We start from the raw sequence: 19,283 nt of genomic DNA on the forward strand, positions 1-19,283 counted from the left end.
ACATTGTTGAACTCGATGTTAAGTGCGGAAGGCTGTAAAGTGCCTAATCGGAAGATGAGGTGCTGTTCCTCTAGTTTGCGTTGAGTTTCACTGGAACATTGCAGCAGGCCAATGACAGACGTGGGCATGAAAGTAAGGTGGTGTATCGAAATGGCAAGCGACAGGGAGGTCTGGGTCTGGGTCATGAAAGGAGTGTTTGGGCCCTTGGATGGTGAGGAGGGGGGAAGTAAAGAGGCAGGTGTTGCACCTTCTGCGGTTGCATGGGAAGGTACCTTGGGAGGGGGTTGAGGTGTAGAGGGTGATGGAGGGGTGGGCCAGGGTGTCCTGGAGGGAACGGTCCCTACGGAATGCTGACGGGGGGTGATGGGAAGATGTGTTTGGTGGTGGCATCATGCTGGAGTTGGCGGAAGTTGCGGAGGATGATCCTTTAAATGCGGAGTTTGTTGGGGTGATAAGTGAGGACAAGGGGGACCCGATCATGGTTCTGGGAGGGAAAGGAAGGTGTGAGGGCAGAGCGTGGGAGATGGGTCTGAACAGGGCTGAGGGCTCTGTCAACCACCGTGGGTGGAAAACCACGGTTAATGAAGAAGGAAGACGTCAGAAGAACTGTTTTGGAAAGTGGCTTCATAAGAACAGATGCGACGGAGGCGAAGGAACTGAGAGAATGGGGTGGAGTCCTTAAAGGAAGCAGGGTGTGAGAAGCTGTAATCGAGATAGCTGTGGGAGTCGGTAGGCTTGTAATGAATATTGGTGGACAGTCTATGATCAGAAATTGAGACAGAGGTCAAGGAAGGGAAACGTCAGTGGTGGACCATGTGAAAATGATGGAGGGATGGAAATTGGAAGCAAAATTAATAAATGTTTCCAGGTCCAGACGAGAGCATGAAGCGGCACCGAAGCAGTCATCAGCGTACCGGAGAAAGAGTTGTGGGAGCGGGCCTGAAAAGGACTGGAACAAGGAGTGTTCCACATATCCCATAGAGACAGGCATAACTGGGGCCCATGCGGGTACCCATAGCCACACCTTTTATTTGGAGGAAGTGAGAGGAGTTTAAGGAGAAATTGTTCAGTGTGAGAACAAGTTCAGTCAGATGGAGGAGAGTGGTGGTGAGTGGGGATTGTTTGGGCCTCTGTCTGGATAATGTTGCTGAGGAAAGACATGTGTGTGGAATAATAAGATGGGGGCCAAGGATGGACCAAAGATAGATTCTTATGGGGAGGGGGCTGAGGGGTGTTCCATTCGCAGTGTGCAAAGAGAAGCCAGTTCCAGTGTTTCTCTGGCTACCAATGATGAGTTTTTAAAAAATTTGTTCATGGGATATGAGCATCACTGGGAAGGCAAGTATTTGTTGCTCATCCCTAATTGCCCTTGAGAAGGTGGCTGAGAGTTGCTTTTGTGAAGTGTTGTCAGGAAGGCAGTTCCAGGTTTTTGACCTAGCAGCAGTGAAGGAACGGCAATATAGTGTGTGGTTTGGAGAGAAGCTTACAGGTGGTGATGTTCCTATGTGCCTGCTGCCCTTGACCTTCTTGGCGGTAAAGGTCATGAATTTGGAAGGTGCTGTTGAAGGAGTCTCGGCAAGTTGCTGCAGTACAATTTGTAGATGGTACACACTGCTGCCACTGTGCATTGGTGGTGGAGGGAGTGAATGTTTAAGGTGGTGGATGGGGTGTCAATTAAGCGGACTGTTTTGTTCTGGATGGTGTGGAGCTGCACTCATGAAGGGAAGTGAAGAATATTCCTCCTTGTGATGATGAAGACAGGTTTTGAGGCTGGGAGTTCTGCGGCAAGTAACTCACTCCCAGTTCCTCAAAACCTGGCCTATTTTGTGTGGTAACATTTGCACTTCTTGGGTGGGTGAAGGGAGAACAAATAATTTAAGTATACATCACTTTGCTTGCCTTCAAACATTTTAGGATCCTTGCTGTTTGAAACAATTTCACTTGGTGGAATTGAATTTTGTCTTTGTACAAATGAACATTAACTCCAAGGAAACAATCAATTCTAAATAAAAGATTCAGAAAACTGATTTTTCACAAGTATTTGAACTTTGAGTAAATTAAGCAAATTGCAAAGAATTTTTGAGCAATAATTTAGAAAAACTGTATAAAACAAAAGGTTATTAAAAACTGCAATTATTGACTAAAGAATCAGCCACATTTAAGTGGGAGTTGAAAATAAAACTTCAAAAGGCCAGGATTAATTACAGACAAATAGCCACTGGGGCCATCTGAGCTCATTCATCTAGATGAAGATCCATACCATACCTTGATTACACTGTCTCATGATTTTGAATTAATTTTTGAAATTTGCTACCTTTACCCTATCGAGAAGATCATCAGTTGGTGTTGATCATTGCTAGTGTGAAGAAGTTCTTGTACCATCAGCCCAGTGATATCCTTTCATAAATTTTAGTCTGTGCTCCTTTGTTTTGATGTATTTGCTTCCTTTTAAATTATGCAATGAATTAACTTTATAGCAATACATTACATAATTCAAAAGGTTTTTGTTTCCTCTGTCTCAGTGTAAGGGCTGAAGATCCTAAGTTTCTTGCTATTTCAATCCTTTGATACTGGGGACCAAGCTTGTGTTTGCTCTCCGTAATTGTCTCTATAATGTGAATTTGTTGGCTCAGATTGTGTGGCCAGCAGTGACGTGGAGACGTTCACTGCTGGCTGCATGATGAAGAATGACCCTCCCTTGGTTGGAGGCTGCAGTGGGAACATGCTGTCCTGCCTGCAACAGGGTCCAATGGCAATGTCAGTGCAGAGGCCCACCAGCGAGGCATACTGCTGGTAAAGCCACACCTCCTTTTGACATGATGAGCTGAAAACACTCCTCGAGGTCTGTGTCCAGCTCAATTACACATAAGTGTTTCTTTGGAATTTCTTATTTGGTGGTAATGTAGCTGTGCATAAATTTTAATTACAGCTCCTCCTGCATCCTAGGTACACAGGTCATGACTGGGACCTCAAGATCTGGGCTATTAAATGTATGAGGAAGCAGCAGAGAATACGAGTAGATAGCTCTAGTAGGGTACAAGTGTAGTGGACCAAGGTGTTTCTTTTTGTAGCAAAATTATATCTGAGTACTCAAAGTGTTTACAAAATATAAGTATGTTTGCTTGCTCCTTTCTAGTCCAAATATGATGAACTGAAGAAAGCTGAAAAGGGGAACAAACAGCAACAAAAGGTTCACAAATATATCAATGCATGTGAATTAGTAATGGCACCTGTCCACGATGCTGTGGTTTCACTTCACCCTCCCAAAGTATGGGACGACATCAGCCCTCAGTTCTATGCTACATTTTGGTCTCTCTCTATGTATGACCTCGCTGTCCCCAGCACAAGTTATGACCGAGAAGTGAACAAATTGAAGGTCCAAATGAAAGCAATCGATGACAATCAGGAAATGGTAAGAATCCAGAAATTAAACTAGTGGTTTCAGTTGGATTGGTTACATTTGTTTTCAATGTTTTGTTAACTGCCTTAAAAGCAGTTCATGGTCAAGGGTCAGTAATTTTTGTTGTAACATTTTTATTAAAGTGCTTAATTAAATGTTGAAAACACCAATTACAATTGATTATTGTGATTACTGACTTGCTTAAGGGTTTGACGAGTGCGTCACTAAAACAATTTAATTTCTTGGGATTACAGTTTCAATTAAAGAAATTCATGAAGCCTAATATTGCATGTATTCAAGTGAATGCAAAAATTTTTGGTGTATAGTTAAACATTCTGAAACTCTGATGTTGAATTTAAGTAAGTGAAAACTATTTTTAAGTGTTCAGTTTCAACTTTTATCCGTTGCAGGGCTGCATTAACAGCTTTATAATTTGATTTTCTTCAGCCACTAAATAAGAAAAAGAAGGAAAAAGAACGGTGCACAGCTTTACAAGATAAACTCCAGGAAGAAGAAAAGAAGCAATTAGAGCATGCTCACAGAGTTTTACAGAGATTAAAGCTGGAAAAGGACAACTGGCTACTCGCAAGTGAGTAGCAACAGGAGTTTAAATAGTTTAACATTTTTGAGAAATGGAGAAATAAAAACAAAATTAGGTACCAAAATAGTTAGCATAGTGCATATAAATAGCTAGTGCTGTATACCTTTTAATAGACTTGGCACAGGATCATGCTCGTGATTCTCACTTCGAGCTCCCAGTCCCAATATTGTGGATCTCAAGCCCACCTCCCACCGTTCGGTTACAAAGCTGCATTTAGTGGTATGGACTGGGTCGGGCAATGTTAGAGGTGGAAATACATGGCCTTAGTAATGGTATGGATGGCTGGTTGGATGCTCATCTTGGGGATCAGATATAAAATCGAAGTTTGAGAGCAGTTTGGTCTTCCATGTATTTAATTGGAGGAAATTTTTGCTTATCCAGTAGTGCATGTTGGGCATGCAGTCTGATAATTTCGAGGGAATGTGGGGGGGTGTTGAGAGAGGTGGTGGTGAGGTAGAGCTAGGTATCAAGAGCATACATGTGGAAAACTGATGTGTTTTCAGATGATGTGGCTGCATGCAGATGAGAAATAGAAGGGGTTATTGTTAATCAACAACAACTTATATTTATAGCACCTTTAATATAAAAACGCACCCCAGTGCACTTCACAGGTGCATTATAAAGCAAATTATGACACTGAGCAATATAAAGAGATAATAGAGCAGATGCCCAAAAGCATGGTCAAAGAGGTAAGTTTTAGCTCTTGCCTCTTAAAGGAGGAAAACGAGGTAGAGGCGTGGAGAGGAACCAGGTGATTCTCTGGTTGCAATTAGATGGACAACAATGGAACCAGATGAATGTAGGCCCAGTCAGCTGGATGACGACGGAGAGGTGTTGGAGGAGGATGGTGTGATCAACCATGAAAAAGTCTGCAGACTGATTGAGGATGAAGAGGGATAGTTTACCTTTGTCGCAGTCATTTATGATGCCTTTTGTTACTTTTAAGGCGTTTGATTTTGAAACACTCATCCTTGTTTTCAAATTCTTCCATGGTCTTGTCCCTCCCTATCTCTGTAATCTCCTCCAGCCCCAGAACTCTCCAATATCTGTGTTCCTCTAAATCTGGCCTCATGAACATCCCTGATATTAATTTCTCTACCATTGGTGGCCATGCCTTCAACTGCCCACAGGCCCTGAGCTTTGGAATTCCACACCCTCAGCCTCTCCGTATACCTTGATTTCCACCTTCAGGAACTCTTAAAACTTATCTCTTTGATCAAGATTTTGGCCATCTGCCCCAATGTCTCCTGATTTGGCTCATTGTAAAGTTTTGTTTTACAATGCTGCTGTTAAGTGCTTGGGATGCTTTATTGCATTAAAAGCATTATATAAACAAGTTGTAGCTGACACATGATTAACATTGCCAAAGTGAAATTAGTGTCTCTGCTGTGTATTTTGTTCAGATTTTAAGAATTTTTCACCACCAAATCTCTCTCCTGCTTTCTTCCAGCCATAAACCAGTTCTTATTCATTTCTTTTAGAATGTGTCTCTTTGCTCTTTTGCTTCTTCACACATGTAAGTCTGGAGAGTTTGGGCCAGATTTTGAATACCAAAGCGAATAGCTCAAGTTGGGAAATTACCTGACTTGCCAGACCTGCTTCATTGAAAAGTGCACTGATATGTGCAATTTCATTCCAGGGTGCAGGAGCTGGATAGATTTGGGCCTGCTGACCCTGGAAGCAGAACATAGGTGGCTACGGGGGGGTTAGAAGGGTTGTCTTGGTTCTCAGGGACTTCCTTCCAGTTGGTTTACAAGCTGTTAGACTACCTGGCCCTCACACCTCACGTTCCCCCATCCCACCCCCAAAAATGACCCTGCATTGCCCCAATGCCAACTCAGTACCATACTTGCTCTCGCATGCTCTCATGCTCACTCTCTTGAGCAAGAATCACTGTGGGAATGATAGCTGATTTTGCCACACCTTTTCTAGTTTAGAGATGTTCAGGCCACAGCTGAAATCTTAATATGGACTTGAAATTCACTTGACTTGTGGGTGCTGTTGCATATTGGGCTATTCAGAGACTCCGTTAAAGAATAAGACATTAAAAACATTGGTAAAAAATTATATTTTTCTCATGTTGGTGGGAATCTTTGATTGCATAAGTGTCATTGTTTTTGTTCATAGGAGACCTATTTAATTATATTTGTGTTTTGTTTTCCCTCAGAATCTACCAAAAATGAGACCATCACAAAATTCCTCCAACTATGCATCTTCCCAAGATGCATTTTCTCAGCCATAGATGCAGTTTACTGTGCTAAATTTGTGGAATTAGTTCATCAGCTGAAGACACCTAACTTTTCTACACTTCTGTGTTATGATCGGGTAAAAAATATTTTTATATTTTTTTAATAAGTGTATTTTTGATGCATTGCTAATTTTAATGTACAATTTCGTGTGTTTAGGTTTTTTCTGACATTATTTACACTGTCGCAAGCTGCACAGAAAATGAAGCCAGTCGCTATGGCAGGTTTCTCTGCAGCATGTTGGAGACGGTGACCAGATGGCACAGTGACAGAACTATATATGATAAGGTAACCTTTTAATTTTGTTTTGGACACAGTTTATTTCTTGTAACACTTCTGTCAAATTATTTTAAGGCTTAATGAATGAGGAGTTTTCAGTATGATCAGCTGTCTTTTTTCTGATCTTTTAAGCTCTTTCAGTTCTTTTAAGCTCTTTCTGTTTTTGGCTTAGGAATGTGGCAATTACCCAGGGTTTCTCACAATTTTACGAGCAAGTGGATTTGATGGCGGGAACAAGGCTGACCAGTTAGACTATGAAAATTTCAGACACGTTGTACATAAATGGCATTATAAATTGACCAAGGTAAGTTTTGTTGCCTCTTTTTCAATGTTCCGTTAGAACTAATAAAAATCTGTGCCAGTGCTTTCTTAGCCTGGCCTGGGTGTAGTCTGGGAGGGGGTAGTGAAAGGTTGGAGTATAGACTGAAATAGGGAACGCTATTCTGATATTCTATGGTTTTCTTTCCAAGGAATGCATTGGTATACCATAAAATTTGTTGTTTTCCTTCCTGTCAATTTAATGTGCAAATCTAAAGTAGGGATATTAATTCATTTAACTTATTGAAAATCTTTTAATATTTTTATCTGAAGACAGTTCTGGGGAGTCAGTTGCATTTCTACATGCGAGCATACAAATTAGGTGCAGGAGGAGGCCTTGTAGGTATTTTTTTTAAATAAGTTATCTTGAATTCAAGTTAATGACCCAGATTTTACGGTTGTAATCATGGTGAAACTTGCAGCGTTCATTGTCATTACCTTTTGAAACTGACAGCAACTTTTCTGCCATCTGTACATGTGTAGTTAAACACTGAAATCCAGAAGTTGCTGTCAGTATTTCTGTTCTCCACCTTGGAAGTCCTGGCAGATGGAATTCAATTAAAAATCGCTAAATTGACATGCGTTTCCACTTTTTATGTTGTTATTCTCACTGTAAAAACTCTTGGAAAAGCTAGGTCTTGTTGAATGAGGTGTAACTGTTTTTACTGGCGTCATAATTCTTTGGCCCTGAAAAATAAATGTTATGTTTGTAGAATATCAGACTTTAATAAACTTCCATAGATTTTCCATAGAAATAGTTTGATAGTTCAACTTCTATCGTGATCCCATAGGTACACCCCAATCTGGAGTTTACTTTCTGTAAAATTATAAAGCGAGTGATAAAGCCTGCATGTTATTTCTTGATTAGCTACCTGAGGATTTTTCAGTGTGATTGACTGTTTAGCCTGCTCAATGGCATCACCATTGCCGGATGCCAGAGATCCCCTATAGATGGCAGGAGAACAAAATTAATGTCAGGAAAGATGAAGTCTAGCTACAGAGCTCCTCAATCTTTGTGGGCAATTTTTTAGTTTAGTGGCGAGGCTCACATTTCACTGACCACAAAGTCTGGGAATGTTAATGGAATAGTTGGGATCAACCTTTAGTAATTTTGGATGCAGTCTGCAGGATGCGAGGACTGTTGAGGTCAAATTCAATTCAGATGTTGGGATGCTAGTCCTTTCATTGGGGTTATTCAACAGCCTGAATAAATTCCTGGTAAAATTGGTTCTGATCAGGATTGTCAACTCACTTAATAAGCAAATGGATGTTATCCTGGGAAGATAGTATGGTTGGTTTTTGAAAATATGTGATCAAGAGAACTGGTGAACTTCCCTCATCCAAATTTTAGGAATTAGTCATTTTTTAAAATGGGACTTTGCCACAGTGATTTGTACCTGAATGGGTTTTTATTTCCTCTTTCAACATCTCCAGTTCACTTAATTGCTATATAACGATTAATTATATGTCTTGGTTTCTTGGTTGGGCTTATGCATTTCAACACCACTATGACTTGAGAGTCAGTATCAGATGTCGCACACCACAGGTAGATTGCACACATACTAATTTGAGCTTTTAAACTTGTTTTTACGAGTGCAGCTTATTAAATAATGCATTCTAAATGCTTATCATTGCATATTTCTTTCTTGTGGTATTAGTGGCAAGATTTCTGGCAAAATATATATTAGATTTGATGTTGTGGATTGCTTTCTTCCAAGGTCTAGGCCATTCTTTATGTATGTAAATATTAATGTGTGTGATTGAAGAATGTTTTATTACAGAATTATACTGGGAAATTTTAATGTTTGAAATGATGAGTGTGAATTAACATTTAGATCTTCATAAATTCAACTAATCCATAGCTTTTCTTGCCTGATTCATTATTACTACAAAGAACAAGACATTTGTTCAATTCTGTTTAATTAGATCGGTTTTGAAGAAATTGAGGTTCAGTGTGTCTCATCTTTTTTTTAAATATAACGTAGGGCATTATATAACTGAGATATACAGAACAGAGAGACTCCCATTTGATTTCTCGTCTGTGCATATGTTTCTCAGCTGACTGATGCTTCACTGTCATAGTTGACTCATCAGATATCTACTCATGAATGTATATCCAGAGTGTGGTTTGAGATCTCGAGCTGGAACTCTACATTTTCTGTTTCTTAGTCTTGGAGTGGTATGCATGTTTGTAATACTTTTATTACCTTAGCTGAAATAAGCAAATTCAATCTAACTGGGAATTTAGACTGGGAGGTTCACAGCCTTTCACCTGACTACCTATCACACTGGTAAACCAGTAATGGAATTGGTAATCAATTGCAAGATTCCTAGGGGGGTTAAGACCATCTTCATGTGCCTTACTCATTGGCTATTAACCCTATTTAATTAAAGTTTTAGAGATCGTTATGACCTTTAACTGACCTTTTCTATTAGCTGGATTGGGGTGGCGGGAAGGTTGTGTATTGCATATGGCCATGCAGATTACTGAACAAAAGTTGACCCTGACTGTATATGTAAATATATTAAAATACTGCATATAATCTAGGCCGATTGTAGAAGTTTGTGGCCTAATTATTGCATTTTCTTTCAGGCATCTGTGCACTGCCTTGAAACTGGCGAGTATGTACATATCCGGAACATATTGATCGTGTTGACTAAAGTCCTCCCTTGGTATCCTAAAGTGCTGAATCTAGGTCAAGCATTGGAGCGAAGAGTGCATAAAATTTGCCAAGAAGAAAAGGAGAAAAGACCTGATCTCTATGCTCTGGCTATGGGGTAACAAAGTGAAATCGAATGAGTGTGATTTAATACAAAGTAGTTGAATGGAATATCTGTTTCATGTTTTAGTGACTAGATTTATGCTGGAATAATGGCCCTCGCTGTTGTTTATGTGCAACTGTTGCAGCAACTTTAGGTTAGGTAAAATGTGCAGTTAAATCCAGAAATCAACAAGTTGCTGTCAGAATTGTGCCATTCCTCCGTTATATTGTGAAAATGGCCTCTTACTATCTGGGTCTTCATTCAAGTGTATTAAATGGCACGAAGTTCCTTTACTTACACTGCAGATACAAAGTAAATTTGTTGTTGAAAGTTTTGTCATTTTAAATCTAACAGTGCTAATGAATTTTGTCACTGAGAACTAACTATTAGAAATGTGGAGTTTCATTCTTTTTAAGTTTTAATTGATGCCGATTTTTTCATGCAAAATTTTCAAATTATATTTTTGTTTATCTCTCTCTCTTTATCCAAACTATCTTTCTCTCTGTTTATTCCTTCTTCTGTACGTGATTTAACTTTGCATTTATGCAGCCTAATTTACACCTCCTCCATCTTTGAAAGATTCTGAAATTAACAGTACAGTCTTATTGGTGAAAACAATACCCAGTTGTTTTCCCTGTTCACTCTCTAATCCCGGATGCCCTGTGGAGGGCAAAATGCATCTTCCAGCAACTTGCATCACAAAATACCTAAACATCAAACTGGCATGGGCGAGTCTAACTAACACCAGGTGCTGCTTGTTGGCCTGTCACAGCAATTTTGGGGCCATTATCTTTATTGAGTTTTTTAAAGCTGTAATTTGAAATGAAGACCCTCGGCTTCACAGTTTTTGATTTAAGAAAAAATTGCAAACACCTATTGCACATGCAGCATGAATTTTTTCAACTTTTTCTCAACAAGGCAATATGAAGTAGGTAAAAGCAACTTTACTTATTTTGAAAAGCTATTTGGAATAATTTCCATGAAGTACTCAGATTAATGGTTATTGAATTACTGACTGAGACTATACAGCACAATTAAACAATCTATATGGATTTGAAATAAGATGTTTAAATATGGAATGGCTGCTTAAAATTGGGGAGTCAACTGAAATTACTCCAGGGATTGCGTTTGACGGGGTGGGGGTGGTGCATTTTTGTAAATTTCCCCTTTGTATTCTAGGTACAAAAAACTCCATTTAAAAATAACATTTGAAATCTGTTAATTTGACCTTTACCAGGGATTGAATACGCAGCCCATTTTTCATACTTTAATAATTCTCCTGCTGGGAGAAGAGATCTGGATTATCAATGTTATGGCACAGCTGATGGTAAATGCTGAATTGTTCAAATCCCAAAGGGAAATTTGAAACAAATGCCACAACTTGTTTTGCAATTTGTTTAAATTTCGAGATGCATGCCTTGAATTCAGTAGTAATATGACCACCAAGTTTCATAGGTTTTTCCAATACTAGATGAAACATTCATTAACAAGAAAAATGATTTTTAAGCACATACATATGCTTACAAATTGCTACTATACTAATTACTAAATCCCCTTCTTAATCTGACTCCCAGTTACACTTTTGTTAAGGTAACAGTAAGACTCATGGGTTTTAAAAGACCCAGGCAAGGTGACACACAATACCCTGACTCAGTTGAATTCAAAGTGAGTTTTCTTCACTTCAGTTCTGTGAAGACAGCAGCTTGAGGCATAGATGCTGAAGGCTTTTCACACTTGTTAGATCTTAAAAATGCGTTCCCTTACACACAACCTTCACTTTTTTATACATGTTTTCCCCTTTGAATGCAAATTCCCATTGTTTCACTATGTCTTTGGACTTTATCTTTCCAATAATAAAAATCTCTCATAGCACTAAATTTTACCAGTAATCTTTGGGAAAAATAAATACACTCTTTCTGAACTTCACCTAGATGACACTCCCTCTTTTGAAATCAGTCCAGTCTGGTTTATTTAAAAATGCAAATGTTCCCTTGAGCCCAATGTTTCTAAACTTTTCCCATGTTTACATCAAAGCCTTCAGACCAGCTTCCTTTAATCCAATTAAGTCTCCCTCTCTCTCCCTCACCTCACGCTCTCAGTCTCACTCTCATTCTCACTCTCACACACATACACACCACTGTTTTACAATAAATTCCAATAACCTTATGAGAATTATATCTTTCTGACATTCCCCTCCTTATTAAAAAGGTGAACCATCATAACTTAAAAAGATAGCTCCATTTTTATTAAGCCATCTTATATAATCTCCTATACTTATCTATTTACATAACATTATTACATTACCAGATGCATGCATTAACATAAATCCTTTGTATCAACAGAAGTCTTCAGTTCAATGTCCAGGTTTTAAATGTCCAATTGTCCCTTTTTAAGCTTCAAATTCTTGATAATGCATTTGCAATCAGATTTTCACATCCCACTACATGTATTATTTGTAGATTAAATGGTTAAATACATTAAATAAAGTCCATCTGAATAGCCTTGCACTTATGTCTTGAAAATTTTCCGGAAACTTTAAAGGATTGTGGTCTGTATGAATAGTTGTTTCTGATGAATTGTTTACAACATAAATCAAAATTCTGCAATGCTAACACCAAACCCAGAGTTTCCCTTTTGATGATGAATATCTTCTCTGTTGTGCATTCAACTTCTGTGAAAAATACCCTTTCGGTTTTTCAATTCCAGTGTCATTTTCTTGTTACTGTCAGCCCCAATGCCTATATCACTTGCATCAAGGGCCAATTAAGTTGCTTGGCATGATTGGATACTGCCAAAACTGGTGTCGTAGTTAATACAGTTCTCAAATTGCCAAATGCCCTCTGACACTCCTGTGTCCACTGAAACTACTTTTTCTTTTTTAATAGTTCAGTCAGTGGAGCAGCCACACTGCTAAAATGTGGTACGAATTTCTGATAAAACCCAATCATGCCCAAAAATTTCAAAATTTCTCGTTTTGTTGTAGGCATGGTGAAATCCACGATAGCCTTGACTTTCACATCTCTTGGAGCCACCTTATCATGTCCAATGATATGGCCGAGATACGTAACTTGCGCTTTTGCAAATTCACTTTTCGGCAAGTTCACCACCAAATTATCTTCTTGTAATCGAGTAAACAATTCTTCCAGATGTTGTAAATGCTCCTCCCACATCTGACTGAAAACTATCAAGTCGTCAGTGTAAACAGCACAATTGCTCAGACCTGCAATTAATTTGTTTGTCAGTCTTTGAAATGTTGCAGGTGCATTTTTCATATCAAACAGCATGACTTTAAACCGATATAGTCCACCTGACATTACAAAAGCCGATATCTCCTTTGCTGTCTCCGATAACAGTATTTGCCAATATCCTTTGTGATAAAATTTTGATTGTCCCACTTTCTCAATACAATCTTCTAACCATGGCATGGGATATGAATCTGCTTTTGTCATTGCATTCATTTTTTGTTAGTCCACACAGTCTTCATGTTCCATCTGGTTTTGGTAGCAGCACAATAGGCGAACGCCAGTTATTGCAACTAGACTCAATGATATTTTGAAGCATGAATTTGATTTCTTTTTGTAATTGTGATAACTGCCAGATTTAATCTACAAAGATGTTGCCTTAACAAAAATGAAACTTCTACAGACACATCATGTATAGCTAAATTTGTCCCCTCAGGTTTTTTCCACAAATATCTTTGTGTGACCGCAAAAGCTTTTCCAAATCACTTTGACACTTGTCTGGAAGGTAACTCAATATTACATTTAAATTTGTAAGTACCCCTCATTCAATTTGATTAGAGGAAAATCAATTTCAGAATCCTGTATTTCTACTTCTTTCTCATTGTCTACCACCACTAACACCTCTTTTTGGTCCTCTTCCCTGTACTTTTTAAGCATATTTACATGACACACCCTCTGCTTTCTTCTATCTGGAGTATTTATTAAATAATTCACTTCACTCAGCTTCTTCTCAATTCTGTAAGGGCCATTAAACCTTGCCTTTAATGAGTCATCCAGTACTGGTAACAGAACTAATACTTTGGTCTCCAGCCCCAAAACTACAAGCTGTAGCTTTCCTGTTTGCTTTCATTTTCGTCACTCGTTGTGTTATCATTAAATGTTCCCTAGCCAACTGACATGCTCCGCCCAATCTCCCTCTGAAGTTTGGTACATAATCCAGGAGAGTAGTTTCTGAATTTTGGCCCACTAATTTCTCATGAATCAATTTCATGGCCCTCTCAGCTCATGACCATAGACTAGTTCAATAGGACTAAAACCAGTCGATGCATTAGGAGGTCCCTAATAGCAAACAACGAGAATGGAATTTCCCTGTCCGAAACCTGTGGATAATTCTGACTGTATGCGGTCATGGTTTTATGCCTTCTTCCCAAAGCCCCTTGTTATTCAGGATGACAAGCTGTTGACTTAAATTGTTTTATCCCCAAACTGTTCATTATTTCCTTAAACAGCTGTGACATGAAATTTGAACCCTCATCTGATTGTCTTTCCTTAGGTAAACTATATTTTGTAAAAAAAATTAGTTAACTCTTCCACAGTTTTCTTTGTTGTAATGTTTCTCAAAGATGTTGCTTCAGGAAATCTGGTAGACACATCCATTATTGTCAGTAAGTACTGATTTCCACTTTTCATCTTAGGGAGGGGTCCTACACAATTAATCATGACCCTAGTGAAAGGTTCCTTCAAATGTTGGAACTGGAATCAAAGGTCCCGGCTTGTGGTTTCCCTATCACCTGACATGTGTGACATGTTCTACAGAATTTGATTGCATCCCTCTGCAAGCCAGGCCAATAAAAATGTTTTTGTTTCTTCATCTATTTCTAATTCTTAAATGACCCCCTATTGGAATTTCATGAGTTATCCTCAGAATCTCATTTCTGTATCCAAGTGGTAGCACAATCTGATGCACCCCCTTCCAGCTTTCATTTGCTGAAGCATAATCAGGCCTCCATTTTCTCATTAAAACATAACCTTTAAGGTTGTAACATCCTGGAATACATTTTGCCTCTGTTTCTGAGTAAGCTGTCTAATATAAATGTTTTATTTGCAAACCTTTTTTCTGTTAATTCCACTAACCTCCTTGAGTTAAACACTGAGCTGAATTGTCTTGTAGTCTTTCTTCCTGAACAATCTTATCAAACACTCTGTCAGCTAATTGAATTTCCACACCTTCTACCTGTCTGTTGCTCTTGTTTCAACCTATGAGCCTGTGATCTTGTTATCACACAACCTGGAAACAATCCAGGATGCTCTCCCTGCAACACTTCTGTCTGCTCAACTGACATAGGTATCACCCACATTTGTGGTCCAGGTTATATCATTACCCAGAATAAATTGAACCCTTGCAATGGGTAATTTTCCCACTTCAACAATCACCTCACCTGTTTCCTATTCCTCTTTCCCGACTACCTACCTCCCTTTCATCTATCCTTTTCTGATTTAAAAGGGTGACGAAAGAAAGGTTTAGCTCCATGAACTAACTTATAATCATCAGCTATCTCTGCTGCTTGTCTTACTGTTTGAATACTCTGTTCCTCCACTTTAGTTCTCACTACTGAAGGCTTTAAATCTTTAAATTCTTCAAAAAGAATTACTCTCTAAGAGCTGCATATGTTGTCTCTATCTTTAATGCCCATATTCACTGGTCACAATTACTTTGTTTTACTCTTTCAAACCGAATATAAGTTTGCCCAGGCTGTTTTCTCATATTCCGAAATTTCTGCCTGTGTGCTCAAACTTTGGAAGAGCTTTTACAAATTTAAACATCTCCCCACTGGGTTTTGGGTTAAAGGTTTTTTCCTCATCAGAACTTTGTTCGACATTTGATGTCTTTTTAAAATGCTGCTTTTTAAGCCAAAATTCTCGGTCTCTTTCCCTAATTCTCTCTTCCATTGCTAACTTTTCCCTCTGGAGATCAAGTTTTCGCATTTCCATTTCTTTTTGAAATAATCTCTTTTTTCCTTTTTTCTGCTGCTTCTAGTCCAGTTTTTTCATTTCCAATTCTTTTTCCTTTTCGTTTGCCTCCAATTCGAGTTTTTTCAGTTCCTTTGCTTGCTCAAGTTCAAATTCAAGTCTCTTCATTTCTAACTGAAGTCTCACTACCTTCAGCTGTGACTCACTAGTGTCAGGTATCACTTCCAACTTTAAATGCTGTGCTATACCTTCAATTATATCTGCTTTCTTTGTGCCTGTAGGTAACCCAAAATGTAATTTATCTGCCAATTCCATTAACTTATCTTTAGTTACCTTTTGTAAACAGCCAAAGCTACAACTTCAACCCCCAGACAAGTCTGAGCAATTGCCAAAGCTATATTGCAGTCTCACCACTTCAAAAAAAAACCTCACACCAACTGAATTCAAAGTGCTTCTTGTACTCATAACATTAAGATTCACTGACTTCAAACCAATCAAGGAATTTCAAATATATCCCACAAAGAGCCCTCAAATATGTTATGGTACAACCGATTGTAAATGCTGGGTTGTTCAAATCCCAAAGAGAAACCTGAAACAACTGCCACAACTTGTTTTGCAATTGGCATAAATTTCAAGATGCGTGCCTTGAATTTAGTAGAAATAAGACCACCAAGTCTTATATAAAAACAAAAAAACTGCGGATGCTGGAAATCCAAAACAAAAACAGAATTACCTGGAAAAACTCAGCAGGTCTGGAAGCATCGGCGGAGAAGAAAAGAGTTGACGTTTCGAGTCCTCATGACCCTTCGACAGAACTTGAGTTCGAGTCCAAGAAAGAGTTGAAATATAAGCTGGTTTAAGGTGTGTGTGGGGGGCGCGGAGAGGGAGAGAGATAGAGAGAGAAGTGGAGGGTTGGGGGGGTTGTGGTTGTAGGGACAAACAAGCAGTGATAGAAGCAGATCATCAAAAGATGTCAACAACAATAGAACAAAATTGTTGTTGTTGACATCTTTTGATGTTCTGCTTCTATCACTGCTTGTTTGTCCCTACAACCACAACCCCCCCCCCCCCCCCCCCCCTCCACTTCTCTCTCTCTCTCTCTGCCCCCCTCCCACACACCTTAAACCAGCTTATATTTCAACTCTTTCTTGGACTCGAACTCAAGTTCTGTTGAAGGGTCATGAGGACTCGAAACGTCAACTCTTTTCTTCTCCGCCGATGCTGCCAGACCTGCTGAGTTTTTCCAGGTAATTCTGTTTTCACCAAGTCTTATAGGTTTTGACAAAACTAGATTAAATCTTTATTAACAAGAAAAACATTTTTAAGCACATATATATGTCTACAAATTATGACTATAATAATTTCTAAATCCCCTACTTAACCTGACTCTTGTTAAGGTAACAGTAAGGCACATGGATTTTAAAAGACCCAGGCAAGTTGACACACAATATCCTGACTCAGTCGAATTCAAAGTGAGTTTTCTTCACTTCAGTTCTGTGAAGACAGCAGCTTGTGGCATAGATGCTGAAGGCTTTTCACACTTGTTAGATCTTAAAAATGCTTTCCCTTACACACAACCTTCACTCTTTTATACATGTTTTCCCCTTTGAATGCAAATTCCCATTGTTTCACTATGTCTTTGGACTTTATCTTTCCAATAATAAAAATCTCTCATAGCACTAAATTTTACCAGTAATCTTTGGGAAAAATAAACACACACTTTCTAAACTTCGCCTGGCCAGGTGACACATTTCAATCCCTCTTTTGAAATCAATCCAGTCTGGTTCATTTAAAAATGCAAATGTTCCCTTGAGCCCTGTGTTTCTAATCTTCCCCCATGTTTACATCAAAGCCTTCAGACCAGCTGCCTTTAATGCAATTAAGCCTCTCACTCACTCTCACTCTCACACTCACTTTCCCTCTCTCACACACACACACACACACACACACACACACACACACACTACTATTTTACAATAAATTCCAATAACCTTATGAGAATTATTGTATCTTCTTGACATCAATGTGAAGATGGGGATCCATGTGCATGGAGCTGTTCTCCTGCAATCCAAATTCAAAAGAACTGCAAAAGTCTGTCATTGCTCTTTTTTATTTCGTCTTTTAATCTTTTCAACTTTCATTGTATCATGTATGATGCACCTTGGCCTTTAGTTTTGGTGGTTAAAAAGTAATTACTGACTTGATTACCAAGAGGCTACAGCTGCATTTTAATGCATTTGTTTTCAATTCTTGTGAGAGCTATGTTTTATATTTTTTATGAAATTTTAGATTGAGGCAAGATTTTTGAGGTTTAGACTAAGCATAACTGCAATGGCAAGCAGTAACTTTGATGCAGAGAAAACTGAGAACTCAGTAGTAAAAGATTACATTTATATAGTGTCTTTTATAACTTCAGATGTCCCAAAGCACTTCACAGCCAATAAAGAAAATTTTTAAGTGTAGGCACTGTTGTAGTCTCGGGAAATGTGCCGACTTACCTGAATGTAAGCACCGTAACAGCGAAGGTTGTTGATGTTTGAATTGGTGCAGTGCTGAATGAGCAGCTTCCAAAATTTCTGTTAGTGACATGTCTAGAATGCTCTTTGGTGTTATGGATAATAGAATTGCTTGGCACTCGGGCATGCAAACCAGTTGGGCCCTTTTGTTTTTTTGCAGGTTAATGTTGAAATAGCAAATCTCAGCTCTGCTGCAGTTGAGGTGCAAGGAGAAAATTCAGTCTGGCTTGGTGCACTAAGTGTAATGGAATTCATGATTATATAGTCTGGTATCACCTAAACTCAAATGCAAAAGGTGATCACTTGAGTGAGTTACTGGAATTCTGCTGCAATTGTTAGATCTGTATCCTAGTATATTAGTAGCTTCAGGAAAGGAAATGGGAGAAAATTCTTTGGGAAAAAATTCTATGTACGGTATGTCTATCACTAGGTGGCCCTGTTATTCCACACAAAGGGGTAATATATTTTGAATGTGTACTACATCAGTGAGTGACAGAAAATGGGTCTATGTAATGGCATCTTGCCAAAAGGTTGTGACCATAAGCATTTTCAGTATGCTTCAAATGTCTTTTTTGATTAATTGATCCCTAATCAAATGGCTTATATAGTTTTGATTTTTGTGTTAGTTCTCCTTGAGCAATCCTACATTTCTTGGTTTTAATTCTTAGCTGTATTTAACTTTGGGTAGTTAATGCAAGATCACTGTAGTTTGTTTTCCAGAAGCCTAATTGGTCATTTTTCTTTTGTGCACAGTGAACTGACCTGAGCTATTCCATCTTGGAGAATTTTGAGTTAGCACCTGGTCTTAATTCAGTTGTATGATGAGCTAAGTCCTGAGGATGTAATTTCAAGTACAAGAAGTTGAGAACAAATGCTGCAAATTATACATTTTGGAATTTTAAACAACACAGAACATTTAGGTCCTTTCATTAATAACATGAATTTTATATAACTTTTAGCATATATGATTGTAAAATCTTACCAGAAAAGAATCCTGTTTGTGACTTGGTCAAACTCAGCTACTTTTGAGAATTTGGATGAGATGGGCAACATGAGTTGAATCGGTCAGAGGAGCCAAACTCTCAGCAATATATGTTGTGAATGTGAGCACAAACTTCAGTGGGGCAGCTGCATCACAGAGCCTCTGGGAATTCTGGAAAAGTTGAAAGCTGTTCCATTCACATTCAAAAAGAGCTATGTTTGGGTATCAGATATAATTCCTTGAAG

The 19,283-nt window shown here is 38.6% G+C and overlaps 1 protein-coding gene across 4 annotated transcripts in view; it reads left to right on the forward strand.

Moving 5' to 3' along the window:
• The window catches only part of thoc2 (THO complex 2), a 167,655-nt gene that overhangs the window by 110,099 nt on the left and 38,273 nt on the right, over positions 1-19,283 (forward strand). For all 4 annotated transcript variants that reach the window (XR_005944023.1, XR_005944024.1, XM_041195847.1 and 1 more), the window contains 6 exons: positions 3,137-3,412; positions 3,848-3,989; positions 6,169-6,326; positions 6,407-6,535; positions 6,699-6,830; positions 9,438-9,622. Coding sequence is in view for 2 of the 4 variants with exons in the window: in XM_041195847.1 (XP_041051781.1) it covers positions 3,137-3,412; positions 3,848-3,989; positions 6,169-6,326; positions 6,407-6,535; positions 6,699-6,830; positions 9,438-9,622 (1,022 nt within the window). In the remaining 2 variants the exon portion in view is untranslated. The remainder of the gene's footprint in view (positions 1-3,136; positions 3,413-3,847; positions 3,990-6,168; positions 6,327-6,406; positions 6,536-6,698; positions 6,831-9,437; positions 9,623-19,283) is intronic.

The sequence above is a fragment of the Carcharodon carcharias genome, chromosome 9, assembly GCF_017639515.1.
Source record: "Carcharodon carcharias isolate sCarCar2 chromosome 9, sCarCar2.pri, whole genome shotgun sequence".
Lineage (NCBI taxonomy): Eukaryota > Metazoa > Chordata > Chondrichthyes > Lamniformes > Lamnidae > Carcharodon > Carcharodon carcharias.